Source organism: Pogona vitticeps, chromosome 10, assembly GCF_051106095.1.
Source record: "Pogona vitticeps strain Pit_001003342236 chromosome 10, PviZW2.1, whole genome shotgun sequence".
In the NCBI taxonomy this organism is placed as follows: Eukaryota; Metazoa; Chordata; class Lepidosauria; order Squamata; family Agamidae; genus Pogona; species Pogona vitticeps.
In genome coordinates, this window is record NC_135792.1 from 3225296 (window position 1) to 3245156 (window position 19861).

General features: G+C 44.7%; 1 protein-coding gene across 1 annotated transcript; it reads right to left on the minus strand.

Moving 5' to 3' along the window:
* Nucleotides 1-269: 269 nt before the first annotated feature.
* On the minus strand, nucleotides 270-19487 carry N4BP1 (NEDD4 binding protein 1). Its single transcript, XM_020788276.3, has 7 exons — nucleotides 18994-19487; nucleotides 10562-12282; nucleotides 6895-7025; nucleotides 5990-6086; nucleotides 4585-4692; nucleotides 2291-2401; nucleotides 270-834 (listed from the first exon to the last, which is right to left on the minus strand). The coding sequence occupies exons 1-7, from the start codon at nucleotides 19342-19344 to the stop codon at nucleotides 513-515; spliced, it is 2841 nt and encodes a 946-aa protein (XP_020643935.3). The 5' UTR covers nucleotides 19345-19487; the 3' UTR covers nucleotides 270-512.
* Between the last annotated feature and the right edge of the window lie 374 nt (nucleotides 19488-19861).

Genomic DNA, 19861 nt, shown 5'->3' on the forward strand with positions numbered 1-19861 from the left:
ATGAAGTTCCTATTGCTAAAGTTTCAAGATGTGGGGGGAGGGGGGGACTAGCAATTTTGTCATGTTTTTGCACTGCAAAACACTGACAATGTACTCAGTGGTGAGTTTATACGATTGCCTATAGAGCTCAATTGTCACCAAGGCCATCGTAACCTTTAAGTATAAATTTGCCTCGTGGAGAACTTAAATCTCCTCATGGATCTTGTACGTTTCCAAGCAGTTTGTGTCGGCTCTTCCAACCATTCCGATAATTAACCATTCCAAGCCAGTCAAAAATAGAGACATGTTTTTTTCCAAAAGGTTTTCATCAATACAAATCTGTAAAAGCAACATAACTTAAGTGAATAAAAAGGAATGTGCTACATCCTTTGAATATTCACTTTTTTATATATACAAAAAAGATTTAAGTCTTAACTATTCACAGACGCTCATGTGCATCTTTAAATTCACAACCCAAACGACAAAACTCAAAGTGCATTGCCCCCCCGTCCCATCCCGCTTCCACAAGCTGCTCAGCCCAAATCGAGCACCAAAGCGGACAGAGCGTTCATGTCCCTCATGTGGGGATGGTGAGCGAGGATCTCCTCGATCTTCTCCCTCTGCTCTGAGGTAGGGAATATTTTTCCCAAGGCTTCTTTCAAATGCATGGTCTCTGTCGCAGAGCGTGGATGCGGGGGGACGGATGATTTAGCCTGGGGCGCTGGCGGAAAGGTGGGCAAGATGGGTATGAGGCCGGGCAAGGGGCTCTTTGGCGATGGTCCGTGACCCTCCGGCTGCATCAGGAAATGGGATGTCCCCCAAACGCTTCCAAGGTTATGCTGGGACGAGATACCTCTAGGGACAAAGAACAGCATCCGTTACGAAAAGCAAGAGAGACACGATGCCAAAACCAGATGTTTTTAAATCCTCCGTGTGGAGCAGGCCCCAATTTAATCTTTCAAAGCAGCTGCTTTAGTTTTCAAATCTTATTCCCATTTTGATATTGTCCTCATGTCCAGATTTTCTTTATAAACGGATACAAAACAGCTCTCTCTTTCTGTCATGATGGCATGAAGCACGATGCTTTCGACCTCGGCTTTTATAACCCCGCCTCAGACCCAGGAGACTCCACTTACTCTTGCGCTCTGTTGAGTTTAAGTCGGCCCCCGGGGGAAGAAATAAAATTGACTAGAGGGCTGCAAAGACCTAGTAGCTAATTTGCATTTCTGCTCCACTGCTTTTCTCCCTAGCCTCATCCCAAGAAAAAAAAAATTGTATCTCTCCTCCGTAATGGAAACTTAAGAATATCTTAATTCCAATCAATCAATCAATCCTCAAAATCAATAGAAATGTTAAGGAGTTCAGGTTCAAGTTTGTTGTTTTGAAAACACAGCGGAATTTGTGACTGGGTTAAGGTGCAAACTTATTTCACGTTCAGAGTGCTCTTCAAAAGAGGACTTCTCCGTTTTTGGAGGATGGGGGCTTTGCTATCACTTGGTTGGTGGTGAGGAGATAGTAAACTTGGGGGGGGGATTAATTTATTTTTGGGCCACAGCTCTCAGAACTGCTGAACTGGCATGGTCATCAGCCCTGCTCATTGGTGATTCTGGACCCTAGCGGAACATTCTCGCTCTTGGGATTGAGGCGCATGTTTGTAACCGCCATTCAGAGACTCTGCGGTACACTGGATGGGCCTTCTGAGTTGTGCCAAGTCATCCGAGCAAGGAGGGGGACTTCCTTTGCTTTGAAATGCTCTAAAACCATCATAGATCTTCCAGGCCAGGACTCCTTTTCTCTATCTGTATAATCCTTGTTTGTACCTGGCACCTGTGAAACAGAACATGATAAAGAACCAAGAGCGGTTCTGGTCTGTACGGCAGAGCGAATGAGGTAATGCCGCTTGTTCCTGTGCAGGCCACAGCAGCTGATCTTCAGCAGCTGACACGCCACCGGCTGGCTTTTTCACGAGACTGTCTCACAGATCCAACAGCTGTGCCCCCCGCTGACGCATCCCGTGCACGCCACAGCCACCACAATCTTGCCTCAGAGGATGTTACTGAGATGTATTAGCTTTGCTCATCCCGCTGCTATGATTCACTTTTCAGGGTAAAGACACAGGGGCAGCTAGGGCGAGGGAAGAGAAACAGGAGAAACATATTCTCATGCACGGGTCGCTGTGCCTTTCTGTGTTCCAGGACCTCCTCCATCCTGCACAGGATCTTTTGGTGTTTCAACTGTGGCAACCTCATGCTTTCCCCCTTTAAAAACAGTAAGAATAGTAAGAGCTTCGAAGACCCGGGAAGCACTCTACCTGAAACGCGTGTCCTCCTCCTGAAGAAATTGTTCTAATCCAGGCCCGTTTCGTCCCATTGGATCATCAGGAACCATGAAGATATCTCCAACAAAGGTATACGGGAGTAGCCTGTGACAAGGGGAGGCGGTGGCGGCAGCCAAAGGAAGAGGATGCAAGTAGGAAAAGTGACACCCAGATTTAGAAAAGAGCAGAAATCACTTTACTCATACAACATAAAACCAGTGATGGTATCCTTGAAGTTCCCCCTGGCAAGGAACCAAGAACCCAGGGAGCTCTCCGACACTCAAACAAACTGCCAGTGTTTCTAACCCAGCCTTGTCGACACATGGGGTCCTTCCCAACGCTGGCATCAAACTTCCTTTTGCTCAAAGATGGCAAAGGCTGAGCCAGGAATTTTCCGCAGGGAGCACACATGCACGGCCACTTTGGGAGCTATGACATGCGCACTCTGCAGCTGTCCTTCTACACTAAAAGGCAGCTTCACCAAATCTACCAGAGTTGAATTCTAGCTGAAGCCCAATGTACATTTTAGGGCTTCAGTCCCCTCCCCTTTTTTTCATACATATTGGTCAGAAATGAGCTGAAATGGGAGCGAATCATCCATTATCGTATCTTTGAAACACAGACTACAGATGTCTTTAAAAGAGACACAGGGTCAAAAGCTTTCATTTTGGAATCCCTGAAGGCTTGTCGTGGACAAATTCCCTGTGGAACGAGGTCAAAAATTAGCCAGCATTTGCAGTTTGTAGTGCTAGCTCGGATGTGTTGATGCTATTGGCCCCAACGGAATCGAATCTGTGCCATAACAAACCAAAAAGACATTTGGAAACAAGAGGCATTTGGAAATCTAGATGACAAATCGCTACCATTACAACTTAAAATGCTTCCAAGAAATGTATCAAGAGAAGACACACAAAGAGAGCAGAAACCTGACAAACAAAAGATGGTTTGATCAGATGACCGGGTGACTGCGGTAACGGTGCCAGGAAGAGGATGAAAATGAGGAGGGAAGAAATCTCTACACGTGTGGGAAAAAGCACCTCGCTTTTTAGTTCACCTGCTTTGCATAAAGGAAGTACGAGCTCTCCCACATCATCACAGTGGCCCCTTTTGTGTTGAAAAGATGGGGGTGACGAAGTGAGGATTTTTTCACACTGCCCCTAACTTTCTTCAAAGCTCATGCCAAGGCAAAGCAGGGATACTGATGGCTCCTCTGCTGGTCTGGTGGCCTTGGATCAGAGCTTGGAAAAGGTACGCCCTTGACCTGAAGCCCCCAAAACCTCCCAGCCAGTCAGCCGGCCACGTTAGCTGGAGATTCTGGGAGACGGAGAGCAGATGTAACTTTCCCAAATAAAGGACTTGGCAAGTGCTGGGTTTCGTCCATCTCCTCTATCTCACAGGGATACAAAAAGATTCCTTCAAAAAGTTGGGATGTTTTAGTAAGCAGGGGAGATGGGATTTTAATGGGAATCTATTCCAGCTGCTCATTGAGCCAACGGCTTTTGTCACCATTGAGAGACTGGGTGGAACTTGGCACCAGAGGAACTGATTCTGTGAATCAAAGCTTTGTCATCGTTTGCTTTTTTTCTTTTTTAAAAGGAAGTTTCCAGATCTCACGGAGAAAAAGAAAAACTCAGCTGACTTGTGTTTGCTGAAGGCAGCGGACACACAGCGGGATACTGGGACGATACTACTTAGGAACAGAAGTTTATCCTTTGGTCAGCAGCAGCAACCTGTTGAACCGGGCACAACCCAGATGCCGGCTTAAGTCAGGCAAGAAGCCTCCGGGGGCCCCAGAGGAACAGCCCACATCGTGTGCCCCACGGCAAAGCGCAGGCTTGGTGTGCAGAAGGTCCCCCAGTTCAAGTTCCAGCATTTCACTGAAAAGGACCCGAGTTAAGAAGTGACAGGAGCAACGGTCTGCTTCAGGATAGGGCATACTCATCCGTGTTCTTCTCCCTAATATTACAGAAGCAACATGGGAGGATAGCAGGTTGGACCCATACTTTTTTTAAAAGACAAAAGGCCCTCTGCTGCACATGGCAGTGTCCACGGCTGCATTTTATTGACCACTGGTATGGGGAGACGACATGCACATCAGCCTTGTATGTATTCTTTGTGCGCAGAAGAGCTTCCAAGAATCTGAGTGTGATAATAAGGTGGAGCTTGCTTCAATATTGTGCTTGCTAACGGAGCTTTATTTCAGCCCCAGGATAATCCTCTCAGTATAGTCTAATCAACCACACACTTGACCTTCTTTCTGCCAGGTTTGTAACGACAAACACACTTACCGCCTCTGAATAATCTCTCTCCAAGAGGTGGATTCACCCACAAATTCTCTGAGGTTATCGTTGGTAACAATGACTCCTCCAGTCTTCTCAGCCAGATGCAGCAGAAACCTATGACAAAGTTTGTGAACAAAAATCAGTGTTCTCATCCTGAACAAACACGAACCAAGAGGCAGTTTTTTGGATGGGAGGCTGGTAAAATGCTGTAAAGCAAGAGATGACTGTTTTTGCAACCCACTGGAAAAACTGGACAGGCAAAAATGGCATGGGGCCACTTCCAGTACGGTGAGGTGATTCTGTGTGGCCAGCCCAGACCTAACCAGAAGGATGTTTTCTAGCTGCATGTGTGAAAGTGGGTCTTTAGTTTCATGGGGATCTCACTGAAATAAATGTCTGCACCCTGCAGCATGCATTAACCCACTGGTAAGGTTTGTTTTTTTTTTAAAAAGGAAACTCAACTGATGACAACAGATTAGGTGGGTAAGAATTTCAGTATCACAAAACTGGCTTTTAATCACAGAAGCCAGCTGGAAGGAGTGACCAGCAACCTTTTTGACACTTTATAACACTGAATCTGGAACTGAACAGTGTTATGTAGGCATCTGGCTCTAAATCAACCTTCCCCAAGCCATCTTCTCATCGAACGGCAAAAAGATTTGTCTGGACTGCTCGTGGTTACATTAGGTCTCCACTTGCTTGGATATTCCTATATTTTTTTTAAAGTAAAAGAGTACCTAAAAACACAATGCACTGCCTCCTGTTTGAATTAGTACAGTCTGTTCTATCAGCGTCTCCTACTGCAGGTTCAAATATAGGCCCCTACAGAGCACAGAAGACAGAATAATCTCATTAAAAAGTTTTGCATGTTAGGGGCTCCGGAAAGATAATCGGCACATGTCTTTTCTGCTCTCTGTTTGGAAGGGAGGAGGGAAAACCCTTAATCTTTCTGTTGTACCTTCTGCATTAAGACTAAACAATTAATTTTTTGCCACTCTCTGGTTGGGTTGGACCCCGTGTTTTGATGGTGCAGCAGCAGCTGCATTCCCCCCCCCCTTTTTAATTTTGTCTCCTGATTTCTGGATGCTTCTTCAAAATTGATTTGCTTTAATTATGAACTGCTATAATTTGTTTTTACCATCAAACCGCCCTAGGAGCTGGTACAGTTGAAAGAACCCTGTGAATATAGCCAACAAAAATAACCCATTAAAATGCTATCGACTCAGCTTACATGCATATTCATTTGCTGAGGATGCCATTTCTTGAAGGCATGCTATTTTAAAGGTCTCTTCCAGGACAGATTTCTCAATAAATGACTCCTCTCTGAAGGAGTTCAAGAATCACAGACACATCTATCAGCAACAAAAGCTTCTTCTTCTACTTCTTCTACTTCTACTACTTCTTCTCTTACCTGTCATCATGAGATGCAATCCTGGCTCCACATACAACCCTTGCAGGTGTGAGGGCCAAAATGCCAACGTCTTGGAGCTGGGTTAAAAAGTACTGTTCTGTGAAAAAAAAATGAAAAGGAGAGGAGGGGAAGAAGAGAGTTTAAAAAAGAGAGACAAAACTTTTAGAAAAAAAAAGAGAACATAAACACACACACACATTTATTTTCCTGGAAGAGTAACAAAGACATTAGCGCTCAGTTCCAAGATACTAAAAAGAGATGTACATCTAAATTCATCCCTAAAAAAAGAGAATGTATGTATTGCAAAACCTATTAAGAGTTATTTTTTGGATGACATCTCCCATCATCCCAGCAAATACAGTCACTGATATGAAAAACCTGCTGGAGATGTTAAGATGACTAAAATAGGCTAGAATAACAAGCAGACTGATCTACTGGTAATGTTTTAGTTGTTTCGGTTTTTATTCCACCCTTCCTTATAGTTCAAGGCAGTGTCCAACATACAGGCAAGGTGTGGGAAATGGTTGGGCTTAAGAGTTGTTGACCAAAAACCACAAAAACAAAAAATAATGCTTTACAACCTTGGGTTTACTGATGGCACCATCTCACACCTTCACATACACAGATGTGCCGAGGGTCCTGTGACTTCAGTTACAGTCAGCAGACTCTTATTTGTCTTGCTATATTTAAATCCCACATTTCCCCCAAAGATTTCAAGTTGGTACATATCGTTCTTCTTCTCTTGATGAGAAATGACTGGGCCAAGCTCACAGAGAGAGTTTAATGGGTGAGAAGATATTTGAATCCAAGTGTCCTGAGACCCAAGTCCAACAGTCTAACTCTTAAACCACACTGGTTTGGAAAAATGAGCCATTAAAGAAACACAATCTTGTTATAGTCCTTACCTGTGATGTTAACATCTCTCCTCGTTCGCCACTGGGGGACAAACACAGTGATCTTCCTGTGACCACGTTTCCAAAAGTAATCGACAGCAATCGCAATACCTCGACATGAGAAGAACTTCTGTAGGCCATGCCTGCAAGAAAAAGAGAAGGCATGGTAATATATGCTAACATTTGATTTACAAGAAACCGATGAGATTTTAAAATCAAAATATGCATCAGGGCAAAAGTTTATCTCAGTCTGAAATCACAATGGCTTGCCCTGAATCTGGCAGTCTTGCTGACCACGGGCCAAAAATTCAGTGATAAGTCACAGCTAGAGTAGGCCCATTGACAGGGATGGAGGTGGCGCTGTGAGTTAAACTGCTGAGCCATTGGGCTGTTGACAGTAAGGTCGGCAGTTTGAATCCACGCAACAGAGTGAGCTCCTGTTGCTTTTCCCAGCTCCTGCCAACCAAGCAGCTGGAAAGCATGCAAAGGTGCATAGATGATTAGGTACCACCTTGGTGGGAAGGTAATGGCGTTCCGTGTTTAGTCATGCCAGCCATGTGATCACAGAAAGAGTCAATGGACAAACGCCAGCTCTGATGAGCACAGGACCTTCAGAATCGGACACAACTGGACTTCATTGTCAAAGGGAACTTTTACCTTTACAGCCCATTAAATCCGTGGTGAGTCAACTCCGCCATATGTTCCACAGATTCAATGGACCTATTGCAGTCACAGCTTATTACCAGATTTCAACCAACACGTTTAAACAGGGCTCTCCAGTGGCCTATTCACAACCCAAAGTAAGTTGGAGGTGGGAAAAGAAATGACCAAGCAGATTAGGTCCCATGTGGATGCAACTATCAAAGCAAAAACAGCTGGGAAGTCCAGAGGTAGGGTGACAGGTCAATACCAATTCTGTACCATGCAGTTAAAACCAGCTTCGCATAAGCCTGGACACCTGAGATCTTGGTCACCATTGCTATCATGTTACCCAAACATTTCGCTGGTGCATTCCAGCTTGGCTTGGCCTGGCTTCTGAAAACTGTTGCTGAAGCAGATTCAAGGTTATGTAACTGGCTGTGTTTGCACAGGAACTCCCTTGGCCAAGCCTGCTCGGTGTTATGATTCAGTGCAAAACAAAACCCAATGACATTTTTCCTCTTCCTTTTCTCTGCGGCAAAGCTTTTATAAGGCAGGTTCTTGCAGGCCCACCTAGGTTGGCCATTGGCATCTGGTTCTATCACATGCATTTTTAAATTTTTTTTTACATTTGGAAGAACAAGCTTAAATAGCACATTTAGTTTTTTAAAAAAGAAAAAGATGAATAAGAAATCCAGGCATGTAGTTTTAGTTTTATAATCACGGCATCCCCTCCGCGCTCCCCCTTTTGATCACACAAGAGCGTCCTTGCTACAGAGAAGGGAGTACAACTTGGGAGACAGGGGGAAAAAGGGAAACCTGTAGGACTCTTCAGATTAATTCTGTATTTTATTTAGACTTCCTAGTGTGGGGGAGCTTTTCTCCCAGGGCCTCCTTCTTTCCCTTCAATCCAACTTTACAGGACCAGAGAGACTAAACTTTCCCACGGACAAGGAGAAAACCAGACAAAATATAATGACAGACAATGCTGGTTGGAATCTCAGTTCAGGCTGCTGAAGGTTACTTATGCCAAGCCACACAAATCGGATGGGAGGCTGATCATCCAGTGGGGAGGATGGGGGAAATGCACTGGTTTCTTATTTATTTATTGGATTTCTATCCTGCCCCTCTAGACCAAAGGTCTACTCTGGGCGGTTAGTCTTATTTGTCTTAACATCATCGTTATGCTATCACAGCACCTGTGTCTCATCATGACAGAACTAAGAAGTTAGCTTTTTCTGAGATGTGGGCATTCTTCTACTATATTGATCACTTGCAATCAGCTGTAAGGACACAGAAATTGCAGTGATATCTGTGAGAACAGGTGCAAGCGTCCACATTTATTACAACATGGGATAGAAAGCAGGGCAAAAACTATCTAGGATCCCCACTCTGTGCAAAGCAAAAAACAATGTGGATTTAAATTTACTCTTTTTTGTTCTCATTGCAAAACATCTTAAAAAAAAAAAAACCCTGCACAGGCCACATACTTCCTTTCACAGGAATACAGTTTAAACATGGTGCACAGTATAAATACACGCGACTATTTGCATAGCTTTTCCCATTAGTATCAGTTCAGGGGGAAATTTATCTGGAAGTTAAAATGAATCATACTTGGGACTTTCATTTCACATCATTCTTGTCTGTGCCCTTCTGAAGAATGAAAAAAAAAAACTGTTCACATCAACAGAGCTCCTCTCTGCCTGCCGGTGACAGTTCAACTGGAGAGCTTCCACGTGGTGTCATAGATTTCCTGTTCAGAAATTTTTGCCCAAGGCATGGTGACAAGCCAGCACATTTATCAGGTAGTTTTATGAAACTAGCCTTTTAGCTTAAGACAGGGAAATGACATGGGACACATGGACCTGACTGAACGATATCCAACTTGATTATGTACATGGATGCAGCTTTCCCTTGAATTAAAAGCCCTACGCCTGCAAAACCACAATTTAAAATGCCTCCCCCTCCATAGTTTCAGCAATGTATGCATGGCTTGTTGTTGCTTTCCAGATTTATAAAAACTGTTAAGAAATCAGAAAAAAAAGGGGGGGAAGCAAGTCCTGTGTTTTCTTGGTTGTAAATGCAATTAGAACAAAACAAGCATATCTAACAGTTGTTAATGTGCTCTTCTGCAATTTCTCCCGATCAGAACAGTGAATAGGCTGCATCTAGAGCTGATGCTACAGTATCGTCTTACATGGCTAAAAGAGATTGAACACCATTAAAGTCCATGTTTTGAAAGAGAAACATCCGATGCTATTTACGAACATTATAGAAACCTCACTTTCAATAACTCAGGAGCTAATGTCAATAAAATATCAACACTCCTTAGCGTTGTTGCATGGAGTACAGAGATTATGTAAGCAAAGTTTTCTGAACTGTCCAGAACGCCATATAAACATTATTTACTCTACGGGAGGACCTGAACTGGTTTCCCTCTCCTCCAGATTTAAAGCATGCCCCACAATGGCTGTCAAAGAGACAAAATCAAAACAGGGGAAGGAAATATCAGAAACCAGATGTTGAGCCAATGAGAAAATCCGTACAGACAAAGGGAGGCATTAGTAGTGACCGTACATGTAGTAAAAATGTACACTGTAGGGTGGAACCAATGGACACCTGACTGAGAGAATATTCAAAACCTGGCATGTGCCCTTTCTATGACATTTCTAAATGATTTCTGGCCATCTTCAGAGATGACACGTGAGCAGCCAGGAAGCCGCGCAAGGTTTCTGAACCCCTGTCTGCCCCCCCACCCGACTCCTGGGGGGAACAGAAACACAGATTTGCTTGTTTTCGTCTCACCTCTGGGTATTAGTCATCACTGTGATATGTTCAGAAAGTCATGACAAAGCAAGTGAGACTAAACACGCTCCTCTACATTTCACATCTCTCTCACCGAAAAATCTAGGCTAGCCCAGGCAATACACACCCCACCCTATCACCTTTAAGTGCGCACATTTTTGGTAATTTCCCCGTCCTCCCTCTCTCTGGTTTTGCTCTGAATTGCTCCAGGGAGCTAAACATCAGACATACTCACGATATGGCTACATTGCTGCCATCTATTATTATGTACTTTAGGCCTGCTCTCCCTGGCTCGTTTTTCAATTCCAGCTTGTACGGGATTTTCAAAGACTCTTGGAACCTCTGAACCCCAGTCACTGAAGGGTCAGCACGGTGATCTTGTGATACCACTGCTCTCCTTTCAGGATAAGGTGTCACTAGTTGGAGAGGAGGTCCAGAATCAGGGAGATGATTGGGAAGTTTTTGGGAAGAGAGGTCTCTTGCTCCGAGCTGCAAGGCAGTACTACGTCCATGTTGATTATGCGTCGAAGCCGACTGTTCAGCCCATGGATGAGGAACCCCAGTTTCTTTGTCAACCGGTGGGCGTGGTGTCTCTGAGGCACCTCTTGCTAGTAAGCTGGGACCTTTCTGCTTCCCATCTTTCGTTACCCTTTGTATATGGCCATGTGCATCCAGGAGACCATTGCTTTCGGCACCACTTGTTTGGGAAACAGGAGAGTCTTCAGAGCAGCTGGAACATGCTCTGCTGTGGTCTCTGTGTGGCAGATTTTTACTGCCTGAAAGCACTATCTGATTTTCATGGTTTGACACATGTGTTTTTACTTCAGCTCTGTACTGGGACTGGGGAACAGAGATTTTATCTGCTTTTTTATTTCTGGAAGACTCTTTTTTATGGACTTGGTTGTTATAATTCCTTTCCTCTTTCTCTACCTGTGTCTGGGGTATGTCAGCAACCTCAGCTTCTTCTATGGATCCCTTCTTGCTCTCTTTCTCAATTTCCTCCAGAAGTATCAGTGGCTCGACCAACGGCCCATAGTCTCCAATCACTTTTTCTACTATTTGTTGGGAGTAGCCCATGCTTTTGAAGAAGTTCACCAAAATCTTGTACTCCGTTTCCTCACTTATTTCTTCAGTTTCTTTAGCACACGCACCTGGGCCATCGGACTCGGTGCATTCATCGCTGACCAGATCAATCACCTCAATGTCCTGACCAGGAGGAGTGCTGCACTCGCCATGCCTGCCCTCCTGTCCAATTTCGAAGGAAAACTGCTTCTTTGGAAGCCTCTCCTCAGCGTCGGATGACCTCCTTTTGCATGAATGCCTCTCTTTGCTTGTAGAGGTCTCTAGTGAATTCAGACCATTTATAGGTAAAAAATGTCCTTCCGGTGCATTGTGGAAAACGGTGTCCATTTTCCTGGCTAACTCACTGACTGGGGTACCTGCTTTGTTTCTTGCTTCCTCTTCGCCTGTCTTGTAGTCACTGTTTATCCCAGATTTTTTCTGCACTTTGTTGGATAAAGGTGCTGGTGTTTCCTCTGTACTGGAAACATTTATGATTTTATCTTCTGCTCTGCAGCCTTCATTCTGAGCTAGGCTGAGTAGCTCTCTCTTCAAAGAACTGGGCAAGATCAGCAAATCCATGGTATATTTATCCGCATAGGCTTCAACCAGCTGCTTGAACTGTTTCTTCACTTCTGATTCTCTACCATTTGATAGGATGGTGTTGTTTTTAAAGAGACTCACAAACTGCTGGATATGGCTTCTGGCCATGACGACGGATTCTGCACCGCCCTTAATATTTATCGTCCCTATCTCTGCAACGGTAATATCGGCAGAGGTCCCCTGAATAAGGCAGTTCAGGAAGAGATTCTGGGCTCCTACAAAAATGCAGTGCATGTCTTTCGGATAATATTCCTTCTCCTCCAATTCTGGTTCACAAAGGCCTTTAATGTATTCCTGTAACAAGGGAGAAAACAAGAGACAAGTTAGGGTGATACGCATTTCACAATTCAGGAATTTAGACATGACCTCACTTAATTTTCTCCACAGCTTCAGAACGAATGAACGACCAGACAAACGAACGACCAGACATTTGTGCATGTCCTGGAGGCTGCATCTTGTAACTCAGAGCAGGGCTCTTCATTTGTGTTAGTTCTGATCTGCTTGTGGCAAACAAGGCACAAAACACACACACACACAAGAGAGAGAGAGAGAGAGAGAGAGAGAGAGAGAGAGAGAGAGAGAGAGAGAGCGCAAGTGCTCAGTAAAGTAAAACAGTTAACAGTAGACATGCTAGGAGCATGTCTGAACCTTTACTACAGATTTGAGATGAAGCAGAGTTGCACAATGAGCACACACTCCTATCACTTATTATTAATGTAATGTTCTCTGGGGTTTCGAAGAGAGCAGGCAATTTGTACTCCAAGGGAAGCATAAAGGGGTAACCTTTGTCACAACACACTGCGTGTGACACCTCCAGTTGGCATACTGCAGTTGGAAAAGCTTGCATGCCTCCACTTGACAGGGCAGCTCAGAAACCCCCGAGGCATCATTATACCTCAGACTGCTTCTCTGATGGGCAGGGGCTGGTGCTCCCCACAACACAGGTGGAATTCAGTCAAAACACTTTTGAAATAACATTATACCATATGGTAACAGCAACGTAGTGGGCAAATGCTCTGACAAATTTACTAGAGGTGAAGGAGCACCTTCCTACAGACCTGCAAAGCTCAAGATCACAGCTACACCCCACCCAGATTTTTATTACATTTCCCCTGAAACCTCTTCTTTGTACGCTATCTCTGTTTACCTCTGAATCATGATCCAATCTCCTACTTATCCACGCTTCCATTTCCTCCTCCTTCTATGGTTCCCCACTTGTGTATATTTGTATTGCTCAGGGACACAATGCATACACCAACCCTTCATTTTACTCTCAGAACAAGCCTGGGAGAAAAGTCAGATGGATGGGAGTAGAGGAGGAGAGAGAATGGCCTATGAACATCAGTGGCGGAGCGGAAACTGAACCCACACCTCCCCAACACTAGGCATTTGCTATGTGTCATGGACACTGAAATCCACAAAACAACCACATGTTATAGATCGTAAAGCTATGGACTTCTTCCTGAGAAATCACAGTGAGCTTTATCATCACCCTTACACCACTAATTGACAGAGAAATGAGCAATCCACTGAACCCAGGGCCTTTCCATCCGGGAACCAAATCCTCCTTCCTCCCCCGTCTTCATACAAGCTCTCATAGAGCACGGAAGCTACCACCAGAATTCCCTTCACAAGGAATTAACATGTCAGTGGGAATGTGGACAGGAATCTTCTCCCTCACCACTGACCTCAAATAGCCTGGGCCGTGCTATCACAGAGCCATTTCCTCTTCCTTTTGCATCATCCCAAGATTGCAGCCATGGGATCATGGCAAATAGGGAACTGGCTCCTAAATGCAAATGCTACACTGGAGGCAGGCAGTACAGGCATTCAGACTGCAAGTTCCAAGTAAAGGGTGCCCTCAAGTTTCATTCAACTATCAGACGTTTGGGCTGCAGGCCGGCAGCATCTATCTTGTGCTGCATCAATATAGTAATCATATATAAGAATATGTGCCCAAAACATGAAAAATACAGAAGTATTCTAGTGGACTGCAGCTGGCTTAGAAGAGAATGCTCCACTATTTTTTTTTAAAAAGCATCTTCAAAGCATTTGCCTCTTAAAAACTGAAGCAATATAAATTGCAACATTCTGGTTTTACCCCTAAAAAATAACTTGGGAGATTTCCTAGTAGTAAAACCGCAGTTGGGCAATTGTTTGGTAGTAAAACAGAAGTCCTAAGGTCATGTTTCCCACATTTCAGTGGCTCTTGTACCTAGTCTTGCATTCAAGTTTTTGGCTGGATATGTCCCCGTGGGTCGCAGTAAGGTCAGTATATTGCAACTCACTCTATGCGGGACACTCTTTGGAGAATGACGGTTGTAAAATTTCAAGCAGTTTAGAACATGGTGGCAATGGTCTTCGCTAGGGCAGGTTTTACGTGGTTTTTATGGGCTCCTGATTAATTCCTGAGCAGAAGTGCAGGTGCCAATGCTTATCTATAAAATGCCAGGTCCTCAAGAATAATCTGCCATTGCACAAACCTACAAGCCTTTCAAGAATGTCTTCGTAGCATTGTGCCTCTGTTCCTAGGCACGTGGCAATAAGAAAAAGAACTTTTTTTTATGTGAACACAATATGGGACAGTGCCAACTTTGTTATTACAAGTGTCATGTGAAGAAGACGCGCAGAGAGCAGTGAGGTAGGCTGCAACTGTCTCCAACATCATTCCCAAGTGATTCACTAGCAGGTATCAGGGTCCGTCCACTCACAAATAACTGCTTTACGAAGAAAAGAAAGAAGAAGCAGACAGTAAGGCAAATAGTCATCAACTCTGTAAACCAGCTATTTAATAATCATGTGCATTTTTACTGTTTTGATTTTTTTCAAATATTGCCCAGTGAGCCTTGTTGCCTAAAAAGCAGAGATATGAAAATAAATAAAAGAGAATTATATGACTAGATACAGGGGCTTTTTACCGGTAGCACCCCAAATATCAAGTACTGTATTCTCCCTTGAGGGGCTTGCCAGATGTCTACATTGCAATCTTTTTAGTACCACTAAAGACCTCTTTATTTGCAGTCTCAAAATTTCCTAAATGGTTTATAGATCCTTTATCTGATTTTTTTTAATTTGGAGTTTTATGCTGTACGCAATTCTCATTGTTCTGCTGTTTCAAATCCAACTGCTTGTTTTCTACTGTATAACAAACAGGTTGTTGTTTTACAGCTTAATGTGATGAATGAACCACTTGCAGAACATGCATTACAAAGTGACACAAAAGCTATAAAGTAAAAAATGACACATGGGTTTGGTGAATGTTTTGCTTGAAGCTAGCAGTCACTAGGGCCGTTAATTTTCACACTGGATTGCATATTTTACTGTTAGGATGTAAGATGCAATAAAGCAGAGTAAAAATGATTTAAAACAGGTCCAGCTTTAAACGGAATTCATCACCTGGGGGCCAAGGTGTTCCACTGCGTAAGGCGAGGGATAACGTCTCTCCCCTCTCGATGTAAGAAACCCAATGAGATTGGAGCTGGATCTAACTTCAGCAATGGTGACAGGACAGTGAAGCAGGCTGGTTTAGGACGCACACGCCAGGCGAGCAGGGACCTGCAGCTCTTTATTCCAATACCTTGTTGCTGCTGTGCAACACCCTTGGCGTTTGCCACCTAAGACAGCAGCCTCACTCTAACAGTAGGGCTAGCCCTGTTTAAAATTATTAAATCAACTACTATGCTTTTTTCTGTATTGCCACAATGCACCACTTGCCTGAACAGAACTCTTTTCGATATACAAGGGGAATTCTCCACTCCAGTTTATACAGTGTTTGCACAACAATACCTCCTTGCAAATTCCTAGCATGTATGCATGCTCATTAGGGAGCCATTCCTGGATGCAGCTATGCAAGGAGGGCATTTAGTGGCAAACTTTGATTTGCCGCTAGCTAACATGCTAATCCTTAACCCCTTTCTTTAGGCCCACACAACTCTTTTGCTCATCTAGCATAATCTGATTCAGGTTGTAGATCGAAACTTGAAAAGATTGCAAAATAGCACCAAACTTCTCAGATACATCTGCGGTGTACAATAATAAAAAAAGTAAATGCCATGTTAGGGGTTTTTAAAGAAGCCACGTGTCGCTATAAATACATCCCATCTTATGTGATCTTGCTATTTCATCGCTTTGTGGGCTAATCACCTTACCTCTTTCCCACGTTCCAGTCACATCAGTCACAATGAAACAGAATTGTCTAACTTTGAGGGGGCAAAGCAGGCCCTGCACATTTATTCAGAGCTGAGTAAATGCTTACTAATCCCAAGAATCAACTCTATCAACATAAGCCAAGCCCAGGGCTCTAGATTTTTATCCCTAAGCACCAATATCAGGGCAAGAATCCAAAGAGCTATTTTGGGTGCACCGAATGGGAATATTTTCCTTTGAACAGCAGCTACCTTCCTCCAGGACATGTCATCAACTGCTCTTAAGTTCCCTGCATCAACACCAGGACCATCCCATCAGTTTCAAGTTATCTGATGCACTGAGCAGCTGTTTTTTTTTCCAAAAGTGCAAGTTAAAAGTCTGTGTAGCAGTTTGGACCCCAGAGAGTTAACAGCACACAGGCAGACAAGATGCGTGACAACAGACAAATCTTGATAATAAGAAGTATATTGCACCAATTTCATTGGAAGATGGGAACTGTAGTCCACCAGTTCAGGAAGGCGCTAGTTTGTGGAAAACAGCCTCATACCAAAATGGTGAATCCTGAAACCAAATACAGTATGAATTCTGAAACCAAAGTGATGGTTGCCTGCCTTTTGCTAATACTACATGCCTCTCTCACCTACATCTCCTCCACCCAACCCAACCCATCCTTGCTTGTAAAGCCAGAACTGCTCTCTTTACTAACAAAGTTCAGGAGTAAATGGCAGATTCTGCCCCCTTCATATTGGAAGCCAACAATGGGGTACAATCAGGAAACTGTGATGGCGACACAATACTGCTTAAGGAAAAGGGTGTCAAAGCCTGAGCTTCCCTCCCTCCCTCTATTATCCTTACATGCCAGTTTTTATGCAAATGTCAAGCCAACTGCTTGCTAGCTAGTCACCAAATCAGCAATCTCTTCCTCCTTCTATAGACTCAGTTCAAATATTTATGTTAAGTTCAAACAGGCAATGGACAGAGAACCTGGGGAGAGCAGGAAAACATATATATGCCAGGTTGACAATCTCAATTAAGACAAAAGCAGACAAGACTGGGATCTACAATCCTACTTTCCACTGTCAGAAACAAAAGGCTACCGCTACAGTACTTTCCCCAGCCTTTCTGCCCCGATTACCTACTCCTCGGACCCCCACTGCAATTCAGTGCCTTATATTGTCACTCCAATGCTGTACTGCCAAAATTAATTTTTTTTTTTTTGCAGCCATCCCACAAGATAGCTGGTGTCCTAAGAAAATAGTGACAAAAGGTGGGCGGCGTTGCTGTGCATTAACCACATGTAAACAAAAAAAGGGAAATAAAAATTACATTGAAAAGAAGTGGAGATAAGTTAATATATAGTATATATACACTCAAAATGCTATTAAAAATCAATTATGTATTACAGATTAAGTTCAAGGTTGGGCCCCTGATCTGGGGAAGCCTCCTAAATTTACAGTAGGCCCTTGTAAAACAGTCAGTTTTTCACCATATCTATTAATACTGAATATTTCATATTTCTTAATAAAAAGCTTCTTCTGCTTGGAAATCTGTATTGTGCCTGGATGAGAAACTATAAAAAACGATTCTCCTCTTTCCCCTCCTGTGTTTATTCTCTGTACATAAAGAATAGGAAATATATCATTCTGACGTGAGCTCAATACACAAACTATGTATTTTACTCATGGACAACTTAACACGTGCTTTGTTCACACACACAAAGGGAACTATGAGGAAAACCATACTTTAAAGCCTTAATGCTCTTGAGTTAATTAACTACCACGTTAAGTCCTGCAGGCATACCATTAAGTCAACTGCAACCTTTGCAAGACAATAAGCTAAAACATCTCCTTATAAGTTTGCGTGCATTTGTCTGTATAGCCAGCTCTCAGCAAAAGACCAAAGCATCCGGCAAAATGCTGCCAAACAAGGCACTGCACTCATGAAGGAAGAACAGAAACAGAAAGCAAAACTGGAACATCTCAACAGCCCAACAAGCTTCTTCAAAACGAGGGAGAAACTGTGTGTAAACTATACATACGAACTTACAAGAATAATTTACAAACAGAAAAATGTAAGCAAAAATTTTCAGTTTCCACCTTCCTTAGCTGGTAAACTATGTATTGCATACGTATATACATATATGCACATCTATATGTGCATATATGTATACACACATATAATAAACACATGCACGCATGTAAACACATGGTTTCAGTTTCTGCCTTCTTTAGTTGGTCTGGTAAGCTATGTATTGTGTCTGTATATACATATATGCACACACACACACACACACATAAGCACATGCATGTATGTAATCACATGCACATACATATACAGTGTGTAGATATACTTGTACACACAAATACATATATAAACTTATAATACATTTGCAAACATATAGATATGCATCTAATCCATAAGCACATGTGCATGCATACAGATACGTACACAGCCACACATAATACATATATAAAAATATGCACATGCATATATACATGCATGCAAACACATACTTGCACACACATACAACGCACATATAAACACGCGCATATGCACGTGAGGAGGCGAACGGACAAAGCTGCACACCTATAGAGACACCCCTCCATTCAGATTCAGACACACACACACACACACACCCTATCTTGCAGGGAAAAGGGGCACAAGGGGGGGCAGGGAACCCCACCACGTTGCCAGGAGGGCGCGCCTTGAAGGGAGCGTGGAAAATGAAAGGGGGCAAACCCCCTTGGCGTCCCTTCCACACGGACACGGACACAGAGGATTTAAGACCCGCAGCCCCCCAAAAGCGCACCCCACCGGGAGGGGGGACACACACCCCATCCGCGCCGCCCCTCCTCTCACCTTGGCGCCGCGCACGGCCTCCTTCTCCCCCCAGAGGCTGAGCCAGATCCTCCGCCCGTCGGCCGGAGCCCCCGCAGCTCCCTGAGGCGCCGTCGTCGTCGCCGTCGGGGTCGTCGCGGGCCCCGGGCAGCCCCGAGGGGGGAACCAGCCGCCGCTGAGGGCCCCCAGGATGGCCAAGCGCACCCGGAAGAGGCGCTCGATGCAGCCGCGGCTCCGCTCCAGGCAGCCGCTCTTCTCCGCCGGCGCCGTGAACTCGTCCAGCAAGGCCGGGGCCCCGAGGCCGCCGCCGCCGCGACCCTCCTTCGGCGGAGACGACGACGAGGAGGCGGCGAGGGGCTGGAAGGCCGCCATTACAGCGCGGGGGGTGGCCGAGGGCCCGCCACACGGTTCCGGGAGAGGCAGGAGGAGGAGGACCGACCGCTCCGGCCGCCGCAGCCGCTTCCCATCGCTCCGGGCCTGGCTGGAGACGACAACAACAACGCCTCCGCCGCCGCCTCCGGGGAAACTCCCCCCTCCCGCCTTCCCTCCCTCACACCCCGGAAGCGCTCTTCCGCATCGCTAAGCAACCGGTGACGCCACCATGAGGCGCCCGATGCGACACACAAGGCGGGACCCCGCCCACTGACCGGGCCGCCGCCCCGCCTCCGCCGCCGCCATCTTTAGTAAGGGCGTGGAGGGCTCTTGGGTTTCCCCCTCCGAGGCCACGTTCGACATTTTGGTTCAGGGAATTCCGGATGCTTTCCCCTCTTCCGCCCCCTTCTGTCAGTCATCCAGTAGACATAGGGATGTGTTTTTGTATACGTATAAACACCATAGGTATCAATACCCATAAAGGAAGTAAACAACAGGAGCAAGGGTTCTAGGAAGC